The 22,274-nt window shown below is 41.9% G+C and overlaps 2 protein-coding genes and 3 non-coding genes across 5 annotated transcripts; 4 read left to right on the forward strand and 1 right to left on the reverse strand.

The window, feature by feature from the left end:
- Positions 1–77: 77 nt before the first annotated feature.
- Positions 78–6,971, forward strand: EIF4A2 (eukaryotic translation initiation factor 4A2). Its single transcript, XM_021543753.3, has 11 exons — positions 78–140; positions 1,027–1,072; positions 1,164–1,296; positions 1,552–1,691; positions 2,816–2,984; positions 3,176–3,285; positions 3,412–3,555; positions 3,955–4,092; positions 4,379–4,468; positions 4,703–4,782; positions 6,167–6,971. The coding sequence occupies exons 1-11, from the start codon at positions 112–114 to the stop codon at positions 6,309–6,311; spliced, it is 1,224 nt and encodes a 407-aa protein (XP_021399428.1). The 5' UTR covers positions 78–111; the 3' UTR covers positions 6,312–6,971.
- On the forward strand, positions 1,405–1,475 carry LOC116183987 (small nucleolar RNA SNORD2). The gene has a single exon (XR_004148704.1). It is a non-coding gene; the product is annotated as a small nucleolar RNA SNORD2 (small nucleolar RNA).
- On the forward strand, positions 3,604–3,784 carry LOC116183985 (small nucleolar RNA SNORA81). Its single transcript, XR_004148702.2, has one exon. It is a non-coding gene; the product is annotated as a small nucleolar RNA SNORA81 (small nucleolar RNA).
- Positions 4,174–4,301, forward strand: LOC116183989 (small nucleolar RNA SNORA63). The gene has a single exon (XR_004148706.1). It is a non-coding gene; the product is annotated as a small nucleolar RNA SNORA63 (small nucleolar RNA).
- RFC4 (replication factor C subunit 4) lies at positions 6,814–19,890 on the reverse strand. Its single transcript, XM_021543764.4, has 10 exons — positions 19,681–19,890; positions 19,042–19,120; positions 14,638–14,717; positions 13,354–13,473; positions 12,353–12,496; positions 11,938–12,058; positions 11,368–11,493; positions 9,738–9,818; positions 8,711–8,827; positions 6,814–7,969 (listed from the first exon to the last, which is right to left on the reverse strand). Exons 1-10 carry the CDS (start codon positions 19,803–19,805, stop codon positions 7,874–7,876), a joined length of 1,089 nt encoding a protein of 362 aa, XP_021399439.1. The 5' UTR covers positions 19,806–19,890; the 3' UTR covers positions 6,814–7,873.
- Between the last annotated feature and the right edge of the window lie 2,384 nt (positions 19,891–22,274).

The raw sequence follows: 22,274 nt of genomic DNA on the forward strand, positions 1-22,274 counted from the left end.
ATATCCATGCGCAGAGCAGAGCGCAACGAGTCCGGCAGCAGGGCGGGTATATAAGGCGGGCGCCGCGGAGGGCTTGCCTTTTCAGTTGAGGACAGAGCTGGTGATCGGAACATGTCAGGGGGCTCCGCGGATTATAGCAGGTATGGTGAGGGCCTGGGCTCTTTCCACATTGGGGGGGTTTGTGGGTTATGCGGGGGCAGCCAGGGAGAGAGGGAAAGTCGATAGAGGTCGAGGGGTGGGAGCCGGAGCGTCTTGGGGGAAGCAGGGCACTGTGGACAATCAGCCCTGCGCCCTGGCCCCTCCCGTTCTAGACGTTTCGGTCCCTCGCTCCCCTTGCTCGCGGTTCAGCAACGGTTTAGCTCTAGTCCTCGGGGCTCGATTGTCGTTGCTGGCTTTCTTAGCAATCCAGTCAGCCCTAAAGAGGACTTTTTCGAAATTAATTCGTATAGAGCTGTGTTGTAGTTTAAATATTTAAATGCCTTTCTATGGATTTTTTTTTTTTTTTTTTTACATTGTGTTCTCCCTGGCGCCGTCGGTTCGCCCCGGGTTTTCGGGCCGCGCTGAGGGCGAGACCATTTTATTTTTTTGCGGGGGGGGAGGGAGGCCCCCCCCAGGCGATCGCCCGGCGCCGTCCGCCCGCCCGCAGCGCCCGGTTTGCGCAATCCCAGGGGTGGAGCTCTCGCGAGAGTTCCTCGGCGGGGCGGGGCGGGGGGATCCGCTGCAGCGCCGGGAGCGCGCCCGCCTCCCCCCTCTCCCCCCCTTCCCCCTCCGCGCGCCGCCGCGGGAGCGCGCGCTCGGCGCGCCCAGGGCCGCGGCGCCGGGCCCGGCCCCGGGAGCCGCGCTCGGCGTCCGGTGGCGCCCGGGCCGCTGGGGAAGAGGGGCAAGGGTTTGTCGGTTGGCAAAAGCTCAGAGCACCTGCTGGAATCATCTGTCACGGGCCCCGCCGCTGTCTGAGCCGACGTGTCGGCTCGCTTCTGTGTGGAGGTGGCTGCTCTTGTGCTAACAGCGTGTTCTCTTTTATTGCAGAGACCATGGCGGCCCAGAGGGAATGGAGCCCGATGGTGTCATCGAGGTGAGCACTTAGCAAACTGACCTGAGAATTGAATCGCTGGTGGAAAGGGGTATTGGATTTATTTTTTATTCTTTTTTTTTTTTTATTACAGAGCAATTGGAATGAGATTGTTGACAATTTCGATGATATGAATTTAAAAGAATCCCTTCTAAGGGGCATTTATGCTTATGGTTTTGAGAAGCCTTCAGCTATTCAGCAGAGAGCTATTATTCCATGCATCAAAGGTATGCAGTAGATTCATTAATACCAACATTGGATAATGAGGAAAGCATTATAAAATGCACATTGTTTCATTAGTGTGCAATAATAACTAATTTCAATCTTCATTGAACAAGTGATATGATGGTACACCATCTTTCGGGACTGACCTGAAATGGAGAGACCTCTTTAGTACTGATCACTTACTTCAAGGGGAATTAAGTAAAACTAACGTGATTGACCCGTGTGGGAGCAGTAAATGTGTATCCTACTTTTTTTAGGGTATGATGTGATTGCTCAAGCTCAGTCAGGTACTGGCAAGACAGCCACATTTGCTATTTCCATCCTGCAGCAGTTGGAGATTGATCTCAAGGAGTCCCAGGCACTAGTATTGGCCCCTACCAGAGAACTGGCTCAACAGGTATTGATAGTGTAGTTTAAAAAAAACCAAAATTTTGTGTGTTGCATAGGTTTCAGGTTTCACAACTGTGAGACATTACCAGACTTCTTAAGGGGCTGTAATAAATATCCATTCAGAACCCTTTTTGTGAAAAGTAATGGGGGATACAAACTGGCTTCTGTCCCACAAGTTCTCTGTCTCTGTAAAGAGCTAAGTTAATAAATACAGAGGGTGAGTTGGGGCAGGGGTGCAGGAGGCAGCTGCTATGCTGCGTGTAAAGTGAAAGGAGTATCTTCAGGGGAAAAACACAATTACTAAAGCCAGTGTTCTGAGTGGAAACAAAAAAATACACTTGTTTCAAAGCTATTTAAACTTAAAATGCAGTTGTGCAACATGAAAACTGCAGTGCACATTTGGTTACTTTTAAATGGTTTTGTATCTGTATGTTTTCCTGACAACATAATTGCATGTCTTTCACCTTCAAGGCTTGGTATTCTGTTATGATAAGTGGATGTGTGGTAATAACGTCAAGGACTCTTGAATATTTAGGATAATATCAGTAATAAGGGGCCTTAAAGTGCAACGTTAAACCAGCTCTAAGGTAGAAAACTTGTCATTTTCAACTGGACTATACTGAAATGCAAGTGCTGTGTGACAATTCTTCATGGTGAAGCTAAACATACTAAATCTAAAATAAATGGAATAAGGGCCTTTTATCAGAATGTTATGCCTTTATTCTACACTAAAGCTGTTCAGGTGAGGCTTGTTTTAAAACCTGGCTTGTAGTGGTGCCTTTGGAGAGCATTCACAGAATGTCCAAGTGCTTAACATGCAGGCCTGAGCAGCTGAGTGCTTGAGCTCACTTCTGGTAGCCCTGCTCTCAGTTTAGTAATTGTTTTATGGCAGACACTCAGTAAGTTCAGCCAGTAAGAACAAAAATGTAACTTAACTGTTCCTCTGCTGTCTGGTTTCTAGTTAGCAACATGAGTTATGTGAAGTTGGGCAAGGTCTTCTTGGCAGCTCTCAGTTCCAAGGACTGCATAGCCCTTATTTGGTATCTTGGCTTCCAAAGTCCACAAAAACCAGTGATAATGGGACTTAAACTTTATTGTCCTATGAACTACTAATTAAAGGTTCTCTTTTAGATTCAGAAGGTAATCCTGGCCCTTGGAGACTACATGGGAGCAACATGCCACGCTTGTATTGGTGGCACAAATGTGCGCAATGAAATGCAGAAACTCCAGGCTGAGGCTCCACACATCGTGGTGGGAACTCCAGGGCGTGTGTTTGATATGTTGAACAGGCGCTATCTTTGTAAGTATGAATGGACCTCAGTGTGCACTTGCTTATAAATTTCCAGTGAAAGCCTCATACCCACTAAGAGCTGTAGTGTATTCTCATTGTAGAGAGTTGTGCTGTGGAAAGCTCAGTAGTACAGCAGCATAATGCTTGTAAAGGAGTGTGTGTTTCTGAAACTTCATGAGATGTTTCTCTTTTTCCAATAGCACCAAAATGGATCAAAATGTTTGTTCTGGATGAAGCTGATGAAATGTTGAGCCGTGGATTTAAGGATCAAATTTATGAGATCTTTCAAAAACTAAGCACAAACATCCAGGTAAAAAAACTTTCATATGGTAAAGTGATGCATGCAGATTTGATTATAGTGTGGCTGAGAACTGAATTGACCAAATGAAAATCGTTGTAAATGGGGTATGTGCTAACACAGAGTAATAAATTTTAGGTTGTGTTGCTGTCAGCTACAATGCCAATGGATGTGTTGGAAGTGACCAAAAAGTTCATGAGAGATCCCATTCGTATTTTGGTGAAGAAGGAAGAACTGACTCTGGAGGGTATCAAGCAGTTCTACATTAATGTTGAGAGAGAGGTTGGTATTGGTTGTACTTGGTCTGACAGGAAGGAGTTAGGTTCTCTTACCTTCTTGTTAAAGCACTGTGCTAAAATTGCGGAAACCAAAGCTAAGCTTTAGTTTCTGCAATAATGCTAGTAGAGTAAATGCAAGAAGAAGAAAAACAATGCACTAGATCAAAAAGGACTAGGGTGGACCTCTTTCTTAATGTCCAGTGTCCTGTGTCTGAAGATTTGGTGCAACAATTAATGCAAAAACTTGACTTAGTTTCCAGGTTATACTGAATGTAGTTGTGTGCCAAAACAGGCTTAATTTAAGGTTGTTGTATTTAAGTTCTATTCCTTGTTTCAAGTTTGTGTTATGTACAAAGCTGTCTGTCATGATGTGTTTTCCTGATGATCTTTGTGTTCTGCTCAGGAATGGAAGCTGGATACGCTCTGTGACTTGTATGAAACACTGACCATTACACAGGCTGTTATTTTCCTGAATACAAGGAGAAAAGTAGACTGGCTTACGGAGAAAATGCATGCCAGGGACTTCACAGTCTCAGCTCTGGTGAGAATTGCTGCTTTCAGTCACTTCTGAAATGCTGTGTATTTACTGGAAAAGAAATAGTGATGAGGGGCTATCAGTGAGAAGCAGGAAAGTTATAATATAGCTGTGCAGTGCTGTATTATCGTTCCCCCTGCTTAAAGTAAAATGTTTCCTTTCTATCCCTACCTGCTTCGTTTCCACAGCAGGTAGGGACGCTGGGATTCATACATGCCTTTGTTCTGTAAAGAATATTCTGGTTTGGAGCATTGGAACTGTACTAATTGCAGCTTTTTGTTTTGATCTCTAGCATGGTGACATGGACCAGAAGGAACGGGATGTTATCATGAGAGAGTTTAGATCAGGGTCCAGCCGTGTCCTGATCACTACTGACTTGCTGGTGAGCACTGTCTTCCATTGAACATGTTCCTCTTACAGCCTTGCCCCAAAAGCTTCATAACTGAGTGATGGTTTTTGTAACCTGAACTGTTGGGAGCTTTTTGGAACAGCAAAGACCATGCTCCACTATGGACTACGCAGTTGTAGTTCATAACTAATAATGTGGTTGACAAAAGCCCAAGATAGATAAATTTGAAAATAGCCCCTAACTTGAAGACTTGGTGTTGCTTTGCAGGCTCGTGGCATTGATGTGCAGCAAGTGTCCCTGGTTATCAATTACGACCTGCCGACCAATCGTGAGAATTACATTCACAGGTCAGTTGGCTCTGCCCTCAGTCAGTCCCTGTGCTGTGCTGGATGGGCATTGGCTCACACCTCCTCACCTGATCCTGTAGTCCTCACCAAACCCACAGGTGTTACCATCCATGCATAAGCTTCTCAGAGCTAGCAGGGAACAAAACCACTTGTGGATTGGCTTTAAAAAAGCCCTGCCTTAAACAGCAGTGGCTCTGAAACAAGGAAGGAGCAGAACTTTTGAACACTTGAAGCAGTGGGAAAACTTAGATACATAACAGATTCAGTGATGACTGATGAACCTTGTAGTTTTGGGGAAAATGCCAGCAACTGAACGGCCTCTTGTCATAGGCTGTGACATAGGAGTGTGACACCATTTGTGGTGCAGCATCTTGACAGCAGGGTCATCTTGGTCAGGGTTCTGGCTGATACGGAGTTGTTGCTGCTTGGTGACAAGACAGACCTTACTTCTAGCTTGTTAGGGCTGCCTTTGCTTGTGGAGGTTCAGCTGTGTCCATGTTTGCTCTTGGTGGCTCCTTAGTGGGATTCTTCTCTGTGCTGTGTGTCTTTGAGTTTGTTTCCCTAGGCTTAGTTACCTGCTTCTAGTGACTGTCCCTAAACTAAGTAAACTGTGCTTTGTTACTTGATGTAAAAAAATACAGGAGTCGATAGCAGCAGTTGATGACACAAGATGGTGCCCAGAAACGACGTTGACGTAATTTAGGACGTGGATTCGTAAGCGGCACAGTTTGAATAGAGCGAGTTGGTATTTATTTATTTATTTTGTCGTGACTCTCCCCTAAGTTTTGTGAGCCCTTTCTGTGTTCTATTGTGCAGTCTGTAGGGAGGTGGAGCTCATGATGGATGTAACTAAACCACATGCACTGATGTGTCAGTGACTGATCTGGGCTTAAGCACAAATGCTGAACTTGGATTTTACTCTCCAAAGAAAATCAACAAAAACCCTAAGTTTTCCCACTGGAAACAGGTTAAATTAAATTCTGAAATTAAAAGTGTGCTGTTCCATGTTACTGGATAAAATTGGGTTAACTTTGGTAACAGCCTGATTGTTACAACAGCGTGTGCTCTGTACTTCAGAGTGAATGCATGAGGGGTGGGTGCATAGTTCAACAGAGGACTTCAGAACACAGCACCAAGCATTAAATGAAGATCTTACTTTGCAGCCAAAGAGTAATTGTTGTGTGCCCTGCTGCTGCCATGGAATGGACCTGCTGTGCTGCTGGTTTTTCCTGACGAGATGTGACCTGGGTGGCAGCTGACAGTCTTAAGGCAGCATAGACTGGCCAGTGGCAGATCAGAGCAGCAGTCAAGAATGGATCTTGCACACATGTAAAGCAGATGGGTGAGGCTAATTTGAGTGTAAATGTGCTTTCTTTTTGTGCAGAATTGGCCGGGGTGGTCGTTTTGGCAGAAAAGGTGTGGCTATCAATTTTGTCACTGAAGAGGACAAGAGGATCCTGCGAGACATTGAGACTTTCTACAATACTACAGTGGAGGAGATGCCGATGAATGTGGCTGATCTCATTTAATCCCCGGGATGAGGTGGTTGTGAATCCAGTGCTCGCTGTTGCTGAATAGGCGATTCACAACGCGCATTGTGCTTCTTTCTTCGGGGATATATTGAATCTTGTCTCAATGCTCATTACGGATCAGAAATACAGATTTTTGATAAGAGAAGCGACTTCCTGTCGTGAGCTCTTGTGGGAAAGGCCATTGGCTTTGTCCACTTTAGGGTTAGACTGTTGGGGTTGGGTGGAAAGTCATGGGGTCTGTAAATTTTTTCTTTATTAGAAATTTATTTCCTAGTTCCATAGAAGTGGTTGTATTAGATGTTCTTTATCATTTAATAATTTACTTATGGACTAAAAGATATAAGTGCTGTATAAAGTCAGCCAATTATGTTAAACTAGCCTACCTTCCTTTATTGTATGTACTTACACCTCAGATTAAATTGGAAAGGCCTTTCAAAATCTAAACTTTTATAAGAGCATTAAAATGCATTTTTGTTTCATATGTATTTATTCAATAAAGTATTTAATTAGTGGTAAGTGTGATCTGGACCCTGTTGCTAAGCCCCAGCAAGCAAGCAATCATACTATTGTCTTAGTTAGGGTTAAACCCAGTAAAATTTGCCATATTGCACATGTCTTAATGAAGTTTGAATGTTCAATAAAATACTTCTATATTCACTTAAATTGTAAATAGTTGCTTCTTCGGTTGAGGGGAGGGCAACAGCAACCTGCACTGTTACAGGGTGCTGAAGGTGGCAACTGCTGCAGCCTTGTGCCCACAGCTCCTGTACTTTGTCATTCATTGCAGGGCTGGCTCTGGACTCCAGAGCAGGTGAGCTTCAAGCGCCAGTGTGGCCTTGGGTGACCAAGCTCTGGGGTGCTGCACCTGCATCCTTAACTGAACCACCCTTTCATCAGAGTAGAAAAATTGCTCACTTAATAATTGGTTCTGGCTTGATGAAAAAGCGCTGCACTGCATAATTTATGCTTAATAGCTATCCAAGTTCTTTTTTCCCCAAGCCATTCAGGAAGGAGGGACAGGTGGTCAAAGCAGCATCTCTGAAAGGGTATGTGCCAAAGATGCTTATCCAGGTCACAGCTTTAAAATTGCTTGTAAGCAAGAATAGTGAGGTGACAGGAAATGGAATAAGTTGGAATATGTTTACTAGTAAAGTGATTTTTGTTATGTTTAACCCTAAAGGATCAGATACAGGCTTGTGGAGGTGTGGGCTGTGTTCAGCCTGAAGCTGTGGTCTGTAGGGATGTGATGGTTTTGCCCAGTCTGTTCCAAGCCAATATAGGCTACAATGACTAACTTCTGTCTCTGCTTGCAGCTGATGAAGACTTCAGTATGGATATGCTCACTTCTGATAATTTGTTTCCACGTGTAAGTGCACAGCAATGAACTGTGCAGTAGGAGCATTACAGACCCCTGTGCTCTAAATATTCAGCCTCAGGCTTTCCAACTGCAGTACAGTTCCTTTATTGCAAAAAAAATAATAAAAAATCCAGTACAAAAGTACACAGGTCCCTGCTCTGAGAGCCCCAGCCACCCCTGAAACAAAGGGCTGCTGGAGGAGTCAGATGTTCTGTGTGAGCTGCTGCATCACAAGGGCACAGAGACTCATCAGCTGCAAGAATTCATCAGCACCATCTGCCAGGCACTTGTCCACTTCCTGCAGAGGAACAGAGAAGGGAAAAATCCAAGAATGGCAATGCTCAAGGCAGCTGTGTCTTGGGGTACAGTGGAGAACAAGAAGTTTTCCAGCTGTTTTCTTAATCAGCAGAGATTTCTCCAGGAGCCACATCACACCCCGCTCCAACTGGGCTGGGAACCATGAGCTCTCCAGCCCCATCTCATCCCCTAGAGGAGTTCACCACATGAAAGCTCCATACACAAAGGGGTGTGGCACTGGCCCTGCAAGCCCCTGCCAGGAGCATCACTGCAGGGCATCCACACCACCTGCCTGGCTGCAGTGACTTTAGTAAAACCTCCACCACAGCTGGCTTTCCTTCTTCATCAAAAATGGAGCAACTTAATGAATCTTCCCTTTTTTGGAAAGGCATTTTTATTCACCAGAACAAAAACTTGCATTTTGCAGCTCCTAGGGTTTTTTTAAATGCTGATCTTTTATCATCTTAATTTTTCCTTCAACATTATATTAGAAAAACACCTAGACAACCAAACCCACAAACCTCTTCATCGAATCCACTAGAACAACATAATATGGATAATAATTCACTTAACTAGATTTCAATTCCTTCTCATGAAATTTCTCACAACAGAAGCTTACATTCTACCAAGAAACATTCAAAACAAAAAAGTCACCATGTACTTCTTGTGAGAGACTGTGCAAACAAAAATCAATCTGTAGAGATTAATGTGTTTTGGTTTCTTTAACTCAAGCTAGACTTACTGCAAGTTTCTCAACGATGGCAGATTTCTGCTTATCGCTGTAATCTTCACTCTCCACAACGGTGTCATGCAGCTGGTTTACAAGCTGAGCAACAGCAAACCCCTCATTGATGAGATTCTGCACAGGGAGAGAGGAAAATGGAAGTAATTCAGCAGCAGAAACACAACAAACTGGAAAGATAATCTTGAAAAAGTCTGTGTGAACTGAGAGACTGCACTGCAATTTAGTATAGAACTTGTACATTGTAGAGGACAATTCAGTAGCCTGTGCACAGCCCTGCCCTGCACCCAGCCCAGCAGTGACCCAGCGTGAGCACCTCGGGCAGGCTGCACGAGCAAGGCAGACACAGAGCAGTAGTTCTGGCCAAATGTTCTTCCAGCTTCTGACAATTTACATCTGGGAAATTTTATGAGACATTTAAAACATTTAACAACCTCCACTGAACCTATCCAATCCTATTCTGAAATTAGGAGGGTTTGGCACCCACAGCATCAGATAGCAGTTTCACAGCCTTCACATTTTAAAGGGCCACCTACTTAGGATTTATTGTCTTCATCTGGTCATTGCTAGTCTCAGGATTGAGAGATCTGTAAGACCAAACCTTTTTTAATAAAGTAAAACTCATGGCAACTAAAGACAGCTTACCAAAAAATAAGTAGTGCCCATTTACAAAAATGTCATGTTTTGAGAACAATGTTCAGTGAAGCCATTTATATAGAGACAAGTTTATGAAAATAGAAACATCATTGGGGTAATCTTATTTTTCTGTTCAGCTGAACAGATCTACTTGCCATCAGTTTAACTCAGGAGTAAGCCAGAGTCACATTGATAGGGAAATTTATTTTCAACTTTGACAGCTCTTCCTCAGAAGGGAAAGATTGGGAGTCCTGACTGGTGAAAGACACTTCTCAAATGTGCATCCAAACTGCCTGAGGCCAAATGTTCCCCAGCTGTAGCCTGGGAACCAAGGATTCACAGGGCCTCGGCTGAGGGAAATACCCAGGTTAAGCACTAAGAGAACCTCTACCTTTGCCAGTGTTTCCAGTTTCTCAAAGGAACCACTTTGGCAGCCCAATAGCAGTTCATCAATTGTTTCTTTAGGGATGACCTGTAACAAGAAGTGACATTTCTTAAACATAAAATCGGTGTTGATGCTTACAGAAACAAATTGTTCATGGCAGAGGCCATTTCAGGATTTCATTCCTCTATACACCCATCCACTTCTAGCAAGTATATGAGACAGACGAAATGAATTTTTAAAGTGAGAACTAGGCTGTGGTATTTGTCCTATACTGCTGATATTAAAAGAAAAACCATATCATGACAATAGATTGTCAAAGTCACCTTCCTAAATCCAACTGCTTATTCAGGACACTGACTAAGAGGAGGACATTCTTCAACAGTTAGATCAGCCAGTGCTTTCTGTACCATTCTACACCTGAACAACACAACAAATAGATTTTATTTCCAGGGACAAAACAACAGCATCCAAAAAATGCACAATGCAACAAGATCAGACAATAAATCAGAAGGAAATAAGTTGACAGATGCCATTATGTCACTCTGTGCAGAGAAGAGCTGCCCCTTTCCCCCTTCACTCATTGTCATTCCTGTCAGCTGAGTGCCTGGACAATGTGGTTTCAAAGCTTCTTTATGAAGCTTTTGTACTAAGGTCACTCCGGGGTCACTGAAGTTGTGAATGACCAAGAACTTCAGGTTTTTATGAACATGTAAAGTTGGGTTCCCTTGCTTTAGACAAGCATTTTTTATTCAATAATGGAATGTCATGCTTCTCTTTCTAATTACAGTCAATTTCTGCCAGGTTTCAGATGTCCAGTATCTATTCAGATACTATCTGGTTTACAGATACACAAAACTGAACAAAAATTTTCACTGTGGAAATTGCTTAAAATTGTTCCGTAAAACTCTGCACAGAAACAATTGCCTCTGGTTTCATCAAAGTGAGAACCTCCCAATTCCTGCAATGAGCTACAATGGCAGTACCTTCATGGGAAGTGTGTCCATCATTTTTTTTTCAGCTCTTCAGTTCATAACCTCACTTTTCCTTTTTCTGAGGTGTTTTGTTGCTATAGGAACACCTTCACACAAATTTTATTAAATGCATTTTTTCTCAGGTTTCTCCTGTGCCTTTCAGTATTACTCGTGTCATTCTAGAACAAACCAGTACTGTTTCATTAAAAAACAGGATCCACACAGATCCTTGTCACTGTCACTGTGAACGTTAAGCTGGAAATGAGCTGCTACTGAAAGTAATTTTCCTGTGGTGCTTCCAAACCAATATTGTAATGACCTATACTTATATACACACATAGAGAAAAGCACAAAAAAATGTTCTCATCTAATCTCCCACAAAAACCCTCCATGGTTTGCATTTATGGGCAGATTATTTCAACTGCAGTTTGAATTATAAGACTACTTTACAGTTTTCCATGATGTACAGAAGTTGCTAGAAACCTGCTATGTACTAAGTGTACAGAATCAGGCAGTCTTTAAAATTCTGGTAGATATAGGGCATCATTACCATGCTGCAATACTAGAGAGTATAAAACTATTCTCCACCGAACTTTGAGCTATGGTAGAGGTAGGAAAAATGCTTTATAGAGTAATTCCAGAAGAAACCGTAAGGCACAGCTTACCCCAGCAATTTCAGTGATTATCTTCTCTGTGATTTCCTTCCCACCCATTAGGCGAGTGGCACTTTGAAGAAAAGTAATTGCTTTTCTTAAGTCTCCTTCTGACACTTTCACCAGGTATGATATTGCCTGAAAAATAATGTCAAAAAATGCTAAGTTAAATGTACACTGTTAATTAAAATCTAATGCACTTTTTCAGCAGCTACTTTAAAACACCATGTAGTGCATAAAGCAGATTGTCTGAGCCAAGCACAATACACAAGTTACAAAACAACCTCTCTACTAACACAAATGTGTGCTGGCAGTTTGAGAAAGAAGCCCAGTTTAATGCCAGTACACTCAGCAGAGAACAAAAAGCCCTACAGTTTGGCTTCAGTTTTATCTGGTGGACATTTCTCTGGTTTTAGGACAACTTAAAATTCATCTCATCTATGGAAGGAGAATAAATGAGTTTATGTATTTTATTTCATACAACTGAGCAGCCTGGAAAAGTATGCTGACTTAGCCTCGTTCGCTGCCATGCAATTATGCAGTGGATTAAGCAGTAAAATTACATGGCAACCACAGAGTTACCTCATTACTGATTTTCACATGTTCCTTCTCAGAAACATCCAGCAGCCTCTGCTGTTGGATACTGTCAGACAAAGGCTTGAAGCGGAATTTGGAGCATCGAGACGTTAAAGGTTCAATTATTCTGAAAGAAAGGAAGGACGGGGTAAAGAATGCATGCTCAAGTTCTCACAGACAAAGCTAACAAAGGCAGAAAAGGTTTAAAATAATCTTTAGGGTTTAAATAACCCTAAAACTGCAACATTGTAAAAATTAAAGATGAAATCTAAGTATTGTTTTAGGCTTGCATGCATATACTGACATCTCTATTAACTGAAAACTATGAAAATTAGATACCAACTTTTAAGCAGGGGAAAAACTAAAAAGAGACTACAGAGCAAGACAGCAAATCCAAATAAGCAACAAACTCCAGGTGTACCTGCTGATGTAGTTACAAATAAGACAGAACCGTGTTGTTTTAGACTCTTTTTCCATTGTGCGTCTTAAGGCTGCCTGGGCTGCTGAAGTCATAGAGTCTGCTTCATCCAGGATCACAATTTTAAAGGGAGGACACATTTTACCACTGAAAAATTAGAAATCTGTTATTCAGCAGACAGGAAATGCACAGACCAAGGGAAAAAAAAATGTACACAGAGAAATCACTGCAAACAGCAAGTAATATTTTACTTTAGCATTTACCCTTTAGAAAAATAAAACAGATTTAGAGGTTCAATCTTTTAAAAATTGTTTTTAGATTAAAGACTAATATTTGTAATAAAGGCAGCAACTGAGTTGCCATAGAAAGACCAACACTTTAATACAGCAGAAGTCCTCTAAAAATACATACTCTTGCTGTAATCTGCTTCTTTTAACACCTCATGTAGGTCTTCTTTTTACAGGCTTCCTGATTCCCTAAACTCCTAAGAATACTCAACAGACTGATTCCAGTACACAATACTGTACTGGAATCAGTCAGGCTGTCTTGGCATGCATTTCTTCCTGCTGCTTTCCACAGCCCATACACAAGGCTTGACCTGCACTGAGCTTCCCATCACCTAACACCAGAATACTTTTAGAAACCAACACCCATATTGAAGAAATTCCTGCAGATTAGAAGAATTAGGGAAGAAACTTCTGGCACAATTTACCCAAATAAACTTTTCTATGGTAGTCAGACAACATCTGCAAAGGCAACAACATGTGCCCAAATCCAGAAGTCTTGACCTTGTGGAGTTTTTGCTGTCTGCCTCCAATGCTAACAGCAACAGTAAAAATCCTCATGAGTATTCAAACCCTCAATGTGAAATTCCATGAAGTAAAAGCTCAGCCACAGCACTGTGTTTTGCCAACTTCTGGGCAGTGCTGACCCATCATTTATATTAGAAACAAAAACAACCACATGCTTTGTCCTAAGCAGGAGGGGTTTGATCCAGCACTTACTCTGAACGGCTTCCAGACGCCGTAAGCTGAGCAAAAGCCTTCACTTTTTCCCGAATCACTTGTATCCCACGCTCATCAGAAGCGTTTAACTCAAGGACTCTCTGCCGGAATAAATCAGGCCTGCAAAATTTTTATTACAACACGTTAGCTGCTAACCCTTGTAATGATATGTTAGAAAATATAACAACAACCCTTCTGGCTGTTTTGAATGGCAGGGAATATTTTTATCAGCATTACTAAATAACATTGTTAAAAGCCACTTAAGATGAGCTCATAAAATGTTAAGTATGAATTTCCATTAGATACTTTTAGAATCTCCTCCAGGGCTACAGAAAACAATGAAGTGTAAAATTATATCAGTTAAACAGGAAAAAAAAAAAGTAGGGAGTTGGCTTCATATGTTCAGAGCACTGTATTATAAGCCTTTTTACTTACAGCCCATGAGCAATGTGAAATAACAAGTAAAATGCCACAATACAGTCACTAGCAGCACTACCAGAATGAAATATCCAGAAAGTATAAGACATGCAGTATTCACCTGCAGTACTATCTATACTCCATTTTAAAAAACAAACCAACAATACACTGGACTTTAAATCCTGGGAGTTAAAGTGGACTCACAATGTGGAGTTGTCTTCCTCCTACTAAAGTAGAAGTGGTTCTCTCCGAAAAAACAGTGAGTCAAAGATTAAAGATGACAAATAGGATGGGGGAGGTATTAAATTCAACATTACATTTGACCTTAACATCAAACTACCTTCTTATCCATCTTTTGCTTATAGATCACTGAATTTACTACTCAAAAACTCCCAAGTGTTACAAGTGAGTTAATGTATACATGCTGAATTTTAGTCTAAGTCCCAATACTACTTTCCAGACACAATTCAATGATGCATAACAGAGAGATTAAAAGTCAGACGTTTTATGAAGCACTTTGAGATCTATGTGTAGCTAACAACTTACTAAATAAACCATAAAAATTGGAATTCCTTTACAAAGTTCAGTAATTTATATGCAAACCATATTCTTTCCATCTTTCCATTCTTTCTTTGTTGGGTGGGTTACATGGCTGCCAGTCTATAGCATACTGGTAACAGGAATTGGTGACTTGTGACAGGACAAATGAGGAAGAAATCTTAGGTTAGAGCTGAATTAGAACATGAAGTTATTCCTGAAAAAGTGCTGGGAACTACCTAAGAGCAGACTATGACCAGAGGCATTTCATGACATGACTAGGAGACATGTGACATTTGATTACACTCAAGCAATTTGATTCCAGCTTACCCAAACAGTTCTCTAGCAGCTGCTAAAATAGTGGAAGTCTTTCCAGTTCCAGGTGGGCCATAGAACAACAGATTTGGAAGCTGAAACAGCAAGGTATCATTTGTAAGAAAAGGAAATTTAAAAAATCCACTAACAGGAAAACCTACTGACAATCTGAGCACCTAATAGAACAAAAACTATCTATTCCTCATAGCAAATAATGGCAAGTCTTTCTCTTCTGGTCTCTAAAGAAGGACAAACAGCTGTTGTTTATAGCACAGCATGAACAAGTGTTATTTAGTGGCACCATCCCATGTTCTATTCAAACTGATATTCCAATCTCTATTTATTTTTATATATACACTCCAGGGCATGTCTGAGATCACTAAAGCCTACAGAGCCCGCTGCTCTGATTGCAGTGACACCCAAATTTATCCAAGAGCAGCTTTAAACAGCCTGGGTGATACCAGCAGTGCAGTTGAAACCATCCTTTGTTTGCTCAGCTCCCCCGCCTGCCTTGTCTGGCCATGCTGAGGATTCTGTGCTGCCACCAGCTGCACTGCAATGAGCAAGGACACAGCCCCACAGCGGCCATGGGGACAGTGCCACCAACCCACTGCACTGCACAGCCCTGGCAAACTCCTGCACCCATCCAAGGAGTTCTCAAAGGTGACCACCGGCATTTCTTAAGGAAATTAGGTCAATTGATCTTTAAAATAATTTAATTAGTGACCTCAACATCAAAAATACAGCTGCATTAAGGAGATATGCTGACACAGGAAGATCACAGCAGCACAACAAAGACTGCAGCAATAATTTTAGGATGACATTTAGCAGCACAAAGCAAAAAAAAAAATCTCTCAATTTGAAAACATAACTAAGTATTTGCTAAATATCTAAAATTCATTAGATGGAATGAAACATAAGCTGGTTTTGTTTTGTCTGTCAGAGGAGCAGTATAAGTCTGTGTAACATGGTGGTCCGAATTATGCACTTTTAATGCAGATGTAAATTATTAATACTACAACACACAGTTCAAGTCATCCTTAGACAAGGATGATGAACCCAAACTGAGAAACGTAATTAAACAAGTTAAAGGCCTATCTTATGAAAAGTGATGCTTTGAAGAATTTGGTTTAGTTAGATCAGCAAAACAAAAGCTGAGAGGGAATATGACTGATCTTCATAAATATACCTGAGCAACACAAAGAACAAAGCTGGCATAAACAAAATTTGTACAAGCCATGACTGAATTTTGGCTAAAATCAAGCTTTCCAGCTAACATAGAAGTGATAGTTTTCTATATTACTATTTCAAGCAATCAATTTCATAAATTATCACTTTAAAACTACTGTCTTTGACAATAGGGGATGTTCCACTTCTACATTTTTAAAACAAGAATCCAAAAGTTCCCTCCAACCAATAGCAAAAAGACAAACCTCTCAGTCTGACTTGATTTATAGCTCTTAATAAGCATTCTATTTTTAAAGAGTCAACTAAAATTAGATTAGAGAATTCTATGCTGAATATAGCATGTAAGACAGACAGAACGGGAACAGCAAAACCAAAACCATTCAAAGAACAGAGAAAAATGTAGGAGTACATAATCAGAAAATGAAAGAGAGACAATAATTTTGGTAACAAACATCCCATTTTAACAACTAAGACAAAACACAGTGCACAGACTCAACTGTGTATGTACCCTAAAAGTAGAGGTAGAAGAATTTAAATTTTTAATCAATTTCTAGTAAATAAATGAATTTCAATTTCGCCTGCTCTTTCTGCCAATCAATTGTTGCTTGTTTGCCTAATTACTAATAAGCAAACAGCATCCCCTACTAACAAACACTTTTTCAAGTTTAGACACCACAGTAGTATTATTCTCCCCTTTTGTGACAGCCAGAGAGATGGAAAGTGTACTGAATGACAGCTGAAAATTCACCAGTCTCTGTGCTAGGTTGGCACATTGCAAGGGTTGATGTTTGTGAGGAGATTCATAATTTCATGCCTCTGGGCTAATTCACACACTACTGTCCTCAAAAAAGCATAAGCAGGTAAAAGGTCCTAATTCCACTACACAATAACTTTATCACTGTTTCTGTTTCAATCTCATTTATGCTGGTTTCTCACTGAAGTATTTACACCACTTTTCACCAAGCACAACCTAAACCTTTATGTAACTGTGGCAGTATTTTTAAATAAACTGCAACCTGATCTGGTTATCAATTTTTCCATGCTTGCCAGGAGTAAGCAGGATACCTGCAGGCATCACTCTGCTCATGGGAAAGCTACCTAAATATAGTGCAAATCTCAGATGCTTTTTCAGAAGTTTCAATACAAGTGAAGATGTAAATTGCAATGATAATCCTGCACTCTCTTTTCAGTTATTAAGATATCATGAAGCAAACAAAAACTAAAGAATACCATGACCATTTTCAGTTTCTTTGCCAAAAAACAACAAATCAACACTCCTGGCAGACAGAATCAATTTCTTCAGTTCAAACTGAAGGACTCTGCTATCCCCAGTTTATAACAGGATGATGTGTGCTCTTACAGATGGAGGTATATTGGTTATAGAGAGTTACAAGTCACGTATTAGTTATAGGGAGTTACAAGTCCTGCTCCATTTAGCACCTCCCAAATCAAGGCCCACAAATACAGGCAATTGACAGAGGACTGACACTGCATTTCCGCCACTGTGGTTTATAAAGCACATTAGTCAAACCTACAGCATTGTCACAGCTGTTTCTTTGATCTCACCAGATCACCAGACTCAGTAAGAACCTCTGCAGAAATGTGTAGTTACTGAAGTAAGTACTAGCCACCTCAGAGTTCAATTATACTTTTGCCTGTTTGACAGAATGAGTCCTTTCAAGAAACTAATAAATTGTCTATTTTTATTAGTTTCAAATATTACTGTTAAATATTTTAAAGTATTTGGATGGTTTTGTTCTCAAATGCCTTGCTGAGTTTGGGTAGCTATGGCAAAATACAGAGCCTCTAACCATAAGGAGGAATTATAATTTGTCTTTTCAACTCAGGAGGCCAAAAGTCAACACAAGTGCACTAGGCTCAGAATCCAAGAAACACTGCTGATCCACAAGCTGTAGGGTTTTAAATAACGTTGCTCAAAATAGAACTTCCCAACCCATCACCTAAGCAAAGTTACACAACTGATATGTCCAGACAGAATAGGTGGCAGCAGCTCATTTCTCCATTGCTGTTAACAGTTCCTTCCTAATTACCTCAACTCTATAAATACTGTAATCCAGCAGCATTGCTGTTGAAACACAGTTTTCTGGGGTACATTACCTGACAAGGTCACATTACGAGAGCATTCTCAAAGCAAACTGAATGTGAGGAAGGAGCTAAAGAAAGAAGCACGAATCTTTTGCAGTTGTGCTGTACCAATTTAATTTTGGCTTCACACACTCAGACAAAGAAGGTATCGTTGTTTTGCAAGCTTTGATTAAATTATTATTTTCAGATATAAACAGACTCGTATCACTGCAGAGCAAACCAAAACTGTAGCCCATGAAAACAGAAAGCTTTTTAAGACTAGTATGATTGTCCTGGGTGTGGAGGAAAAGAAGTCTCAATATGTACAAAAGAAGGAATTGATCAGATTTGGAAAAAAGCAGAGCCAACTTTTGGCTAGGTAATTTATTTCTCCCTTCAGCTCCTTCACCTCCACATCAGCTGCTTTGGAAGAAATAACCATCAAACATACCAAAGTACATACATTTTTATCCAAAAGCAAATGCAAGACTAAACAAATGTAACTACAAATGCCCCGCTCATCTACTCTCTTAGGACACACAAGCCAACACTACAACTGCCATATTTACCTTTTTAAAGCCAAAGAGACTTACTTGGAAACTTTAACCCAAAAAGTTTGGGAATCACTATCCAAGCAGTAGATCTGGCACTTATAAATTAAATTTCTCTCATCAACCAAAATTTTTAGTGTTCAGCAGCTTCACAGAAGCACTGACAGTACACTAGAAATGTTTAGGAATAACTGGCAATTCAGACTTGTCTATGAAAGAAAAGCTTTCTCCTCTTGTCTTAAACATGAATGTCACAAGTACTAGTGGAGTAGCAGGTATGGAGACAACAAAAGCTTTTCCAGGTTTAAGCTATTAACAAGAAATTTACTATTCAAGCATTTCTAGAAAAATTCCAAACTGCGTCGTGGAACTTACAATTCTACAGTGTTCAGAGGACTGGGGATATAAGAAGCTTTACACATATATCACAACAGGATACAACACAGGATATATCATGAGGAAGTCACTTAGTCTGTTCATGAAGTACTGCTGTAAAAATGATCATTGCTGAGTTGGAAAAGAGAAATTTTTGTTACCACTGACTCAAGTGTCTGTCTAAAAATGCTGATTAGGGAGATGTTGTCATTACACTCACATCAGCACCTTCCAGGGACTTCTTCAGCACAGCTACAACTTCATCCTGGAAGGCAACTTCATCCACATTTTTGGGACGACTAAAGAAAAAGGCATTAAATAAAATTTATTAGCTGAGTTTCATAGGAAAGCTGAAATTGAGAAAAAACAACATTTCACCTTCTGATGTATCAGGTACTGAAGGATTACAGTGAATTTTGTAGTTGAAATCAAAATCACCACAAGAAGTCTAATGCCTCTGATCTCTTACTGAAGTGATCTAATTTCTCAAGAAGCTTTTTCTGTTATAAACACCTGTCTGAGATGTTTTTACAAGCAGAACTGCAGTATTTTACCACTTTGTGATAAAGGCTTCTCAAAAAACCAAAGCATTAAATACATTCATGCACCAAAACACACCGATGAAACAGCACGGTTTGACATGGCCAAGATTTTCTGCTCAGTACCAGACACAAAGGGCACTTACAGCACCTTCCATTCCTGGAGCTCCCCCATGACAGGGAAAGTTAAGCTGTTCTCCCTGGTGGGGCCACCTACACCTGCGACCCCCTTTTGCTATGCACCAACTACTCTCTGCACCCTCCAGAGCCAACCTCCCCCCTCATGGCCAGCGCTCCCACTGCGCCAGAGCATCCCTTACTATTTCTCCACCCAGGGGATGGGTTTGGCCCTCTTGCCCTCCCCGCTGCTGCCGGCCGCGTTCTTTTCCTTAGCAGCGACGGGTTTGGTGCTGATAGAGGCCGGGCCCTTGAGGAAGGCCTGCATGGCCGTGCCGTGCCGTGCCGTGCCGTGCCAGGCCAGGCCAGGCCCCTCACGGCCCCGTCCGCCTCAGGCCCCGCCGGCCCTTCCCGCCAACCCGTCCGCGCACGGGCCGCTTCCGCCCGCCGACAGCCAATCAGAGAGCGCTGCGGCACCGCCGGGGAGGGAGGCGAGCGTGACGTCACGCTTCGCGCGCTCCTGCACCTGAAGGGGCGGGGTGCGGGGGCCGCGCGCGCGGGCGGCGCGAGGAGGGCGCCCCTCAGGGCGGCTCCGCGCCGCCTCACAAATGCGCCTCACCACAAGTGCGCCTCCCCGAGTGTGAAATGACGAACAAAAAAGAGCCTCCCCCACCCCCTCACAAAAGAGCAAGCGCCGCATGAGAGCAAGCGGATGAAGAACCTCTCTGTGCAGGGGGACCTCCTGCGGTCCTGAGGCTAGGGCTTGCTCCCTTCCCTTGATGGCTGAGGTGCCTCTGAGGGCGCTGGAAGCGCCCCCGAGTGAGGTGAAATGAAGCCCAGGAGAGCCCGAGGCTGGCCAGGGCCTGTCCTGGGGCAGATATTTGGGCCTTTATGGCTGTCGGTGCTCAAACCTGTTCCGGCCCTCGCTGCTGCCGTGCGAACAGCTCCCCCAGGTGTGCAGGCTCAGGGCTATTGGTGGTGGAGTGAAGCGAACGTCAATCCTTTGTGTTTTCCCATTATTTCTAGTGACATCCATCACAGCTAAGCCAGGAAAAATGTAAATTCAGGAATGTGATTGATGTGACAGATCTCTTTAAATGACGAGAAAACATCCTGGTAGATGTGGCAGTCGTGATGAACGCCCACATTTCCATGTGCTGGGTGGCTGTAGCTTATCCTTCCAATTACGCACCAGCTTTGTGGTTAAAAATTTGAAGTATTTCTGCTACCAGCAGAATTATATTGTGTGGCTGCAGATGTTCTGCTTTACTGTTTTCCCTTGGCTACTCTGGGCACGAGACACAGAGTGGCCTGGGAAGCTGCAGTAGTGATCCCCCAGAATAGACCCTGTGGATGTGAAAAGAAACTCTTGAAATGGTCTCTATGGCAACAGAAGAACAGCCTTTGGAAAAAGAAATGTAGGAAAAAATGTCGGCTAAAAATACATAAATCTGTCAGTGAGTCAAACCTGTAATTCGTGTCTGGGCAATTTTAAATAAGTTGTTTCCTTTCATCTGGTGTTCTTCTATTGAAGAATGAAATCCAGATTGTAGTCTTAGCAAGAAATGCCCACACATATAATTATTGAAGTTGTTTTGTTCTATATGAAAATGCAATTATTTTTTTTCCTACTATGATTATATTTGGTACTTCCAAGTCATGGTAAAATGATTTCTGAAATCAGTTCCTTTCTGCAATTGTATAAAGCTTTGCTGTCTTTTTGAAGCTTTGTTCTATTTGTTGATCTCTATTCAATCCACTCTCCTTAATGGGGCCACCTCAAATGTACCTTGCATTTTCCATTTTGTCAACTCTGGATGAGCCTGAGATTCAATTCAGCAGTGGAATTCACCTTCTGCCACATTAACTGAACTGCATAACACAACTTTTAGTTTCATTACCTTAAGAAAAGCTTAAAATTCCAGAAAGGAATAGTGAAGCCCAAGCTTCTCTCTTTATCCCTGTTTTTTTTTTTTTTTCCCTCTCTTTTTCCCTGGTTTTTATTTTTTTTTTCTCTCTCCCTCATATATATAAGGACTGAAAATTATGCTTCCTCCATTCTGTTGAATCGTATTCACTCACCATATTAAGGTCTAACAGATCAAAGTCAGTTACCATGTCCTCTCCTTTGCTTCTGTCTGGCATTTGCCATGGAGAGATTGTTTTTTACACCAGCCTAGTCAGTGCTCCTTGAGCTGACCTAAATGGGGACCCTTTCCAGTTGCTGTGGTTTCACCTCAGCCAGTAACTAAATCCATGCAGTCCTCACATACTTCTGTCCCTCTGATGGGATGAGGAGGAGAATCAGAAAAAAAAGTAAAACTTGTGGGTTGATATAAGAACAGTTTAACAATTGAAACTAAGTAAAATATAATAATAATACTGAAGATAACAAGAAAAATAGTAATAATAATTGTAATGTAAAGGAGAGCCTGAGAAATCAAACTCCAGACAAGTGATTCACACAAAGCTGACCTGTGCTCAGCCCATCCCTGAGCAGTGGATCAGCCCCTCCTGGCCAACTCCCCCTGTTTATACACTGAAAAAATCATTCTGTGGAATGGAATATCCCTTTGGCCAGTTCAGGTCGGCTGTCCCAGCCATGCTCCCTCCCAGTTCTTTGTGCCCCTCCTCACTAGCAGAACATGGGACAATGTAAAGTCATTGGCTTTGGGTAAGCACCGCTTGGCTACAACCAAAACATCCGTTTCCTATCAGCATTATTCTCACACTGAATCCAAAAGCATTGTACCAGCTTCTAAGAAGAAAACCAAACCAATCCCAGCTGAAATCAGGA

Source organism: Lonchura striata, chromosome 9 (genome assembly GCF_050655825.1).
Source record: "Lonchura striata isolate lonStrDom1 chromosome 9, ASM5065582v1, whole genome shotgun sequence".
In the NCBI taxonomy this organism is placed as follows: Eukaryota; Metazoa; Chordata; class Aves; order Passeriformes; family Estrildidae; genus Lonchura; species Lonchura striata.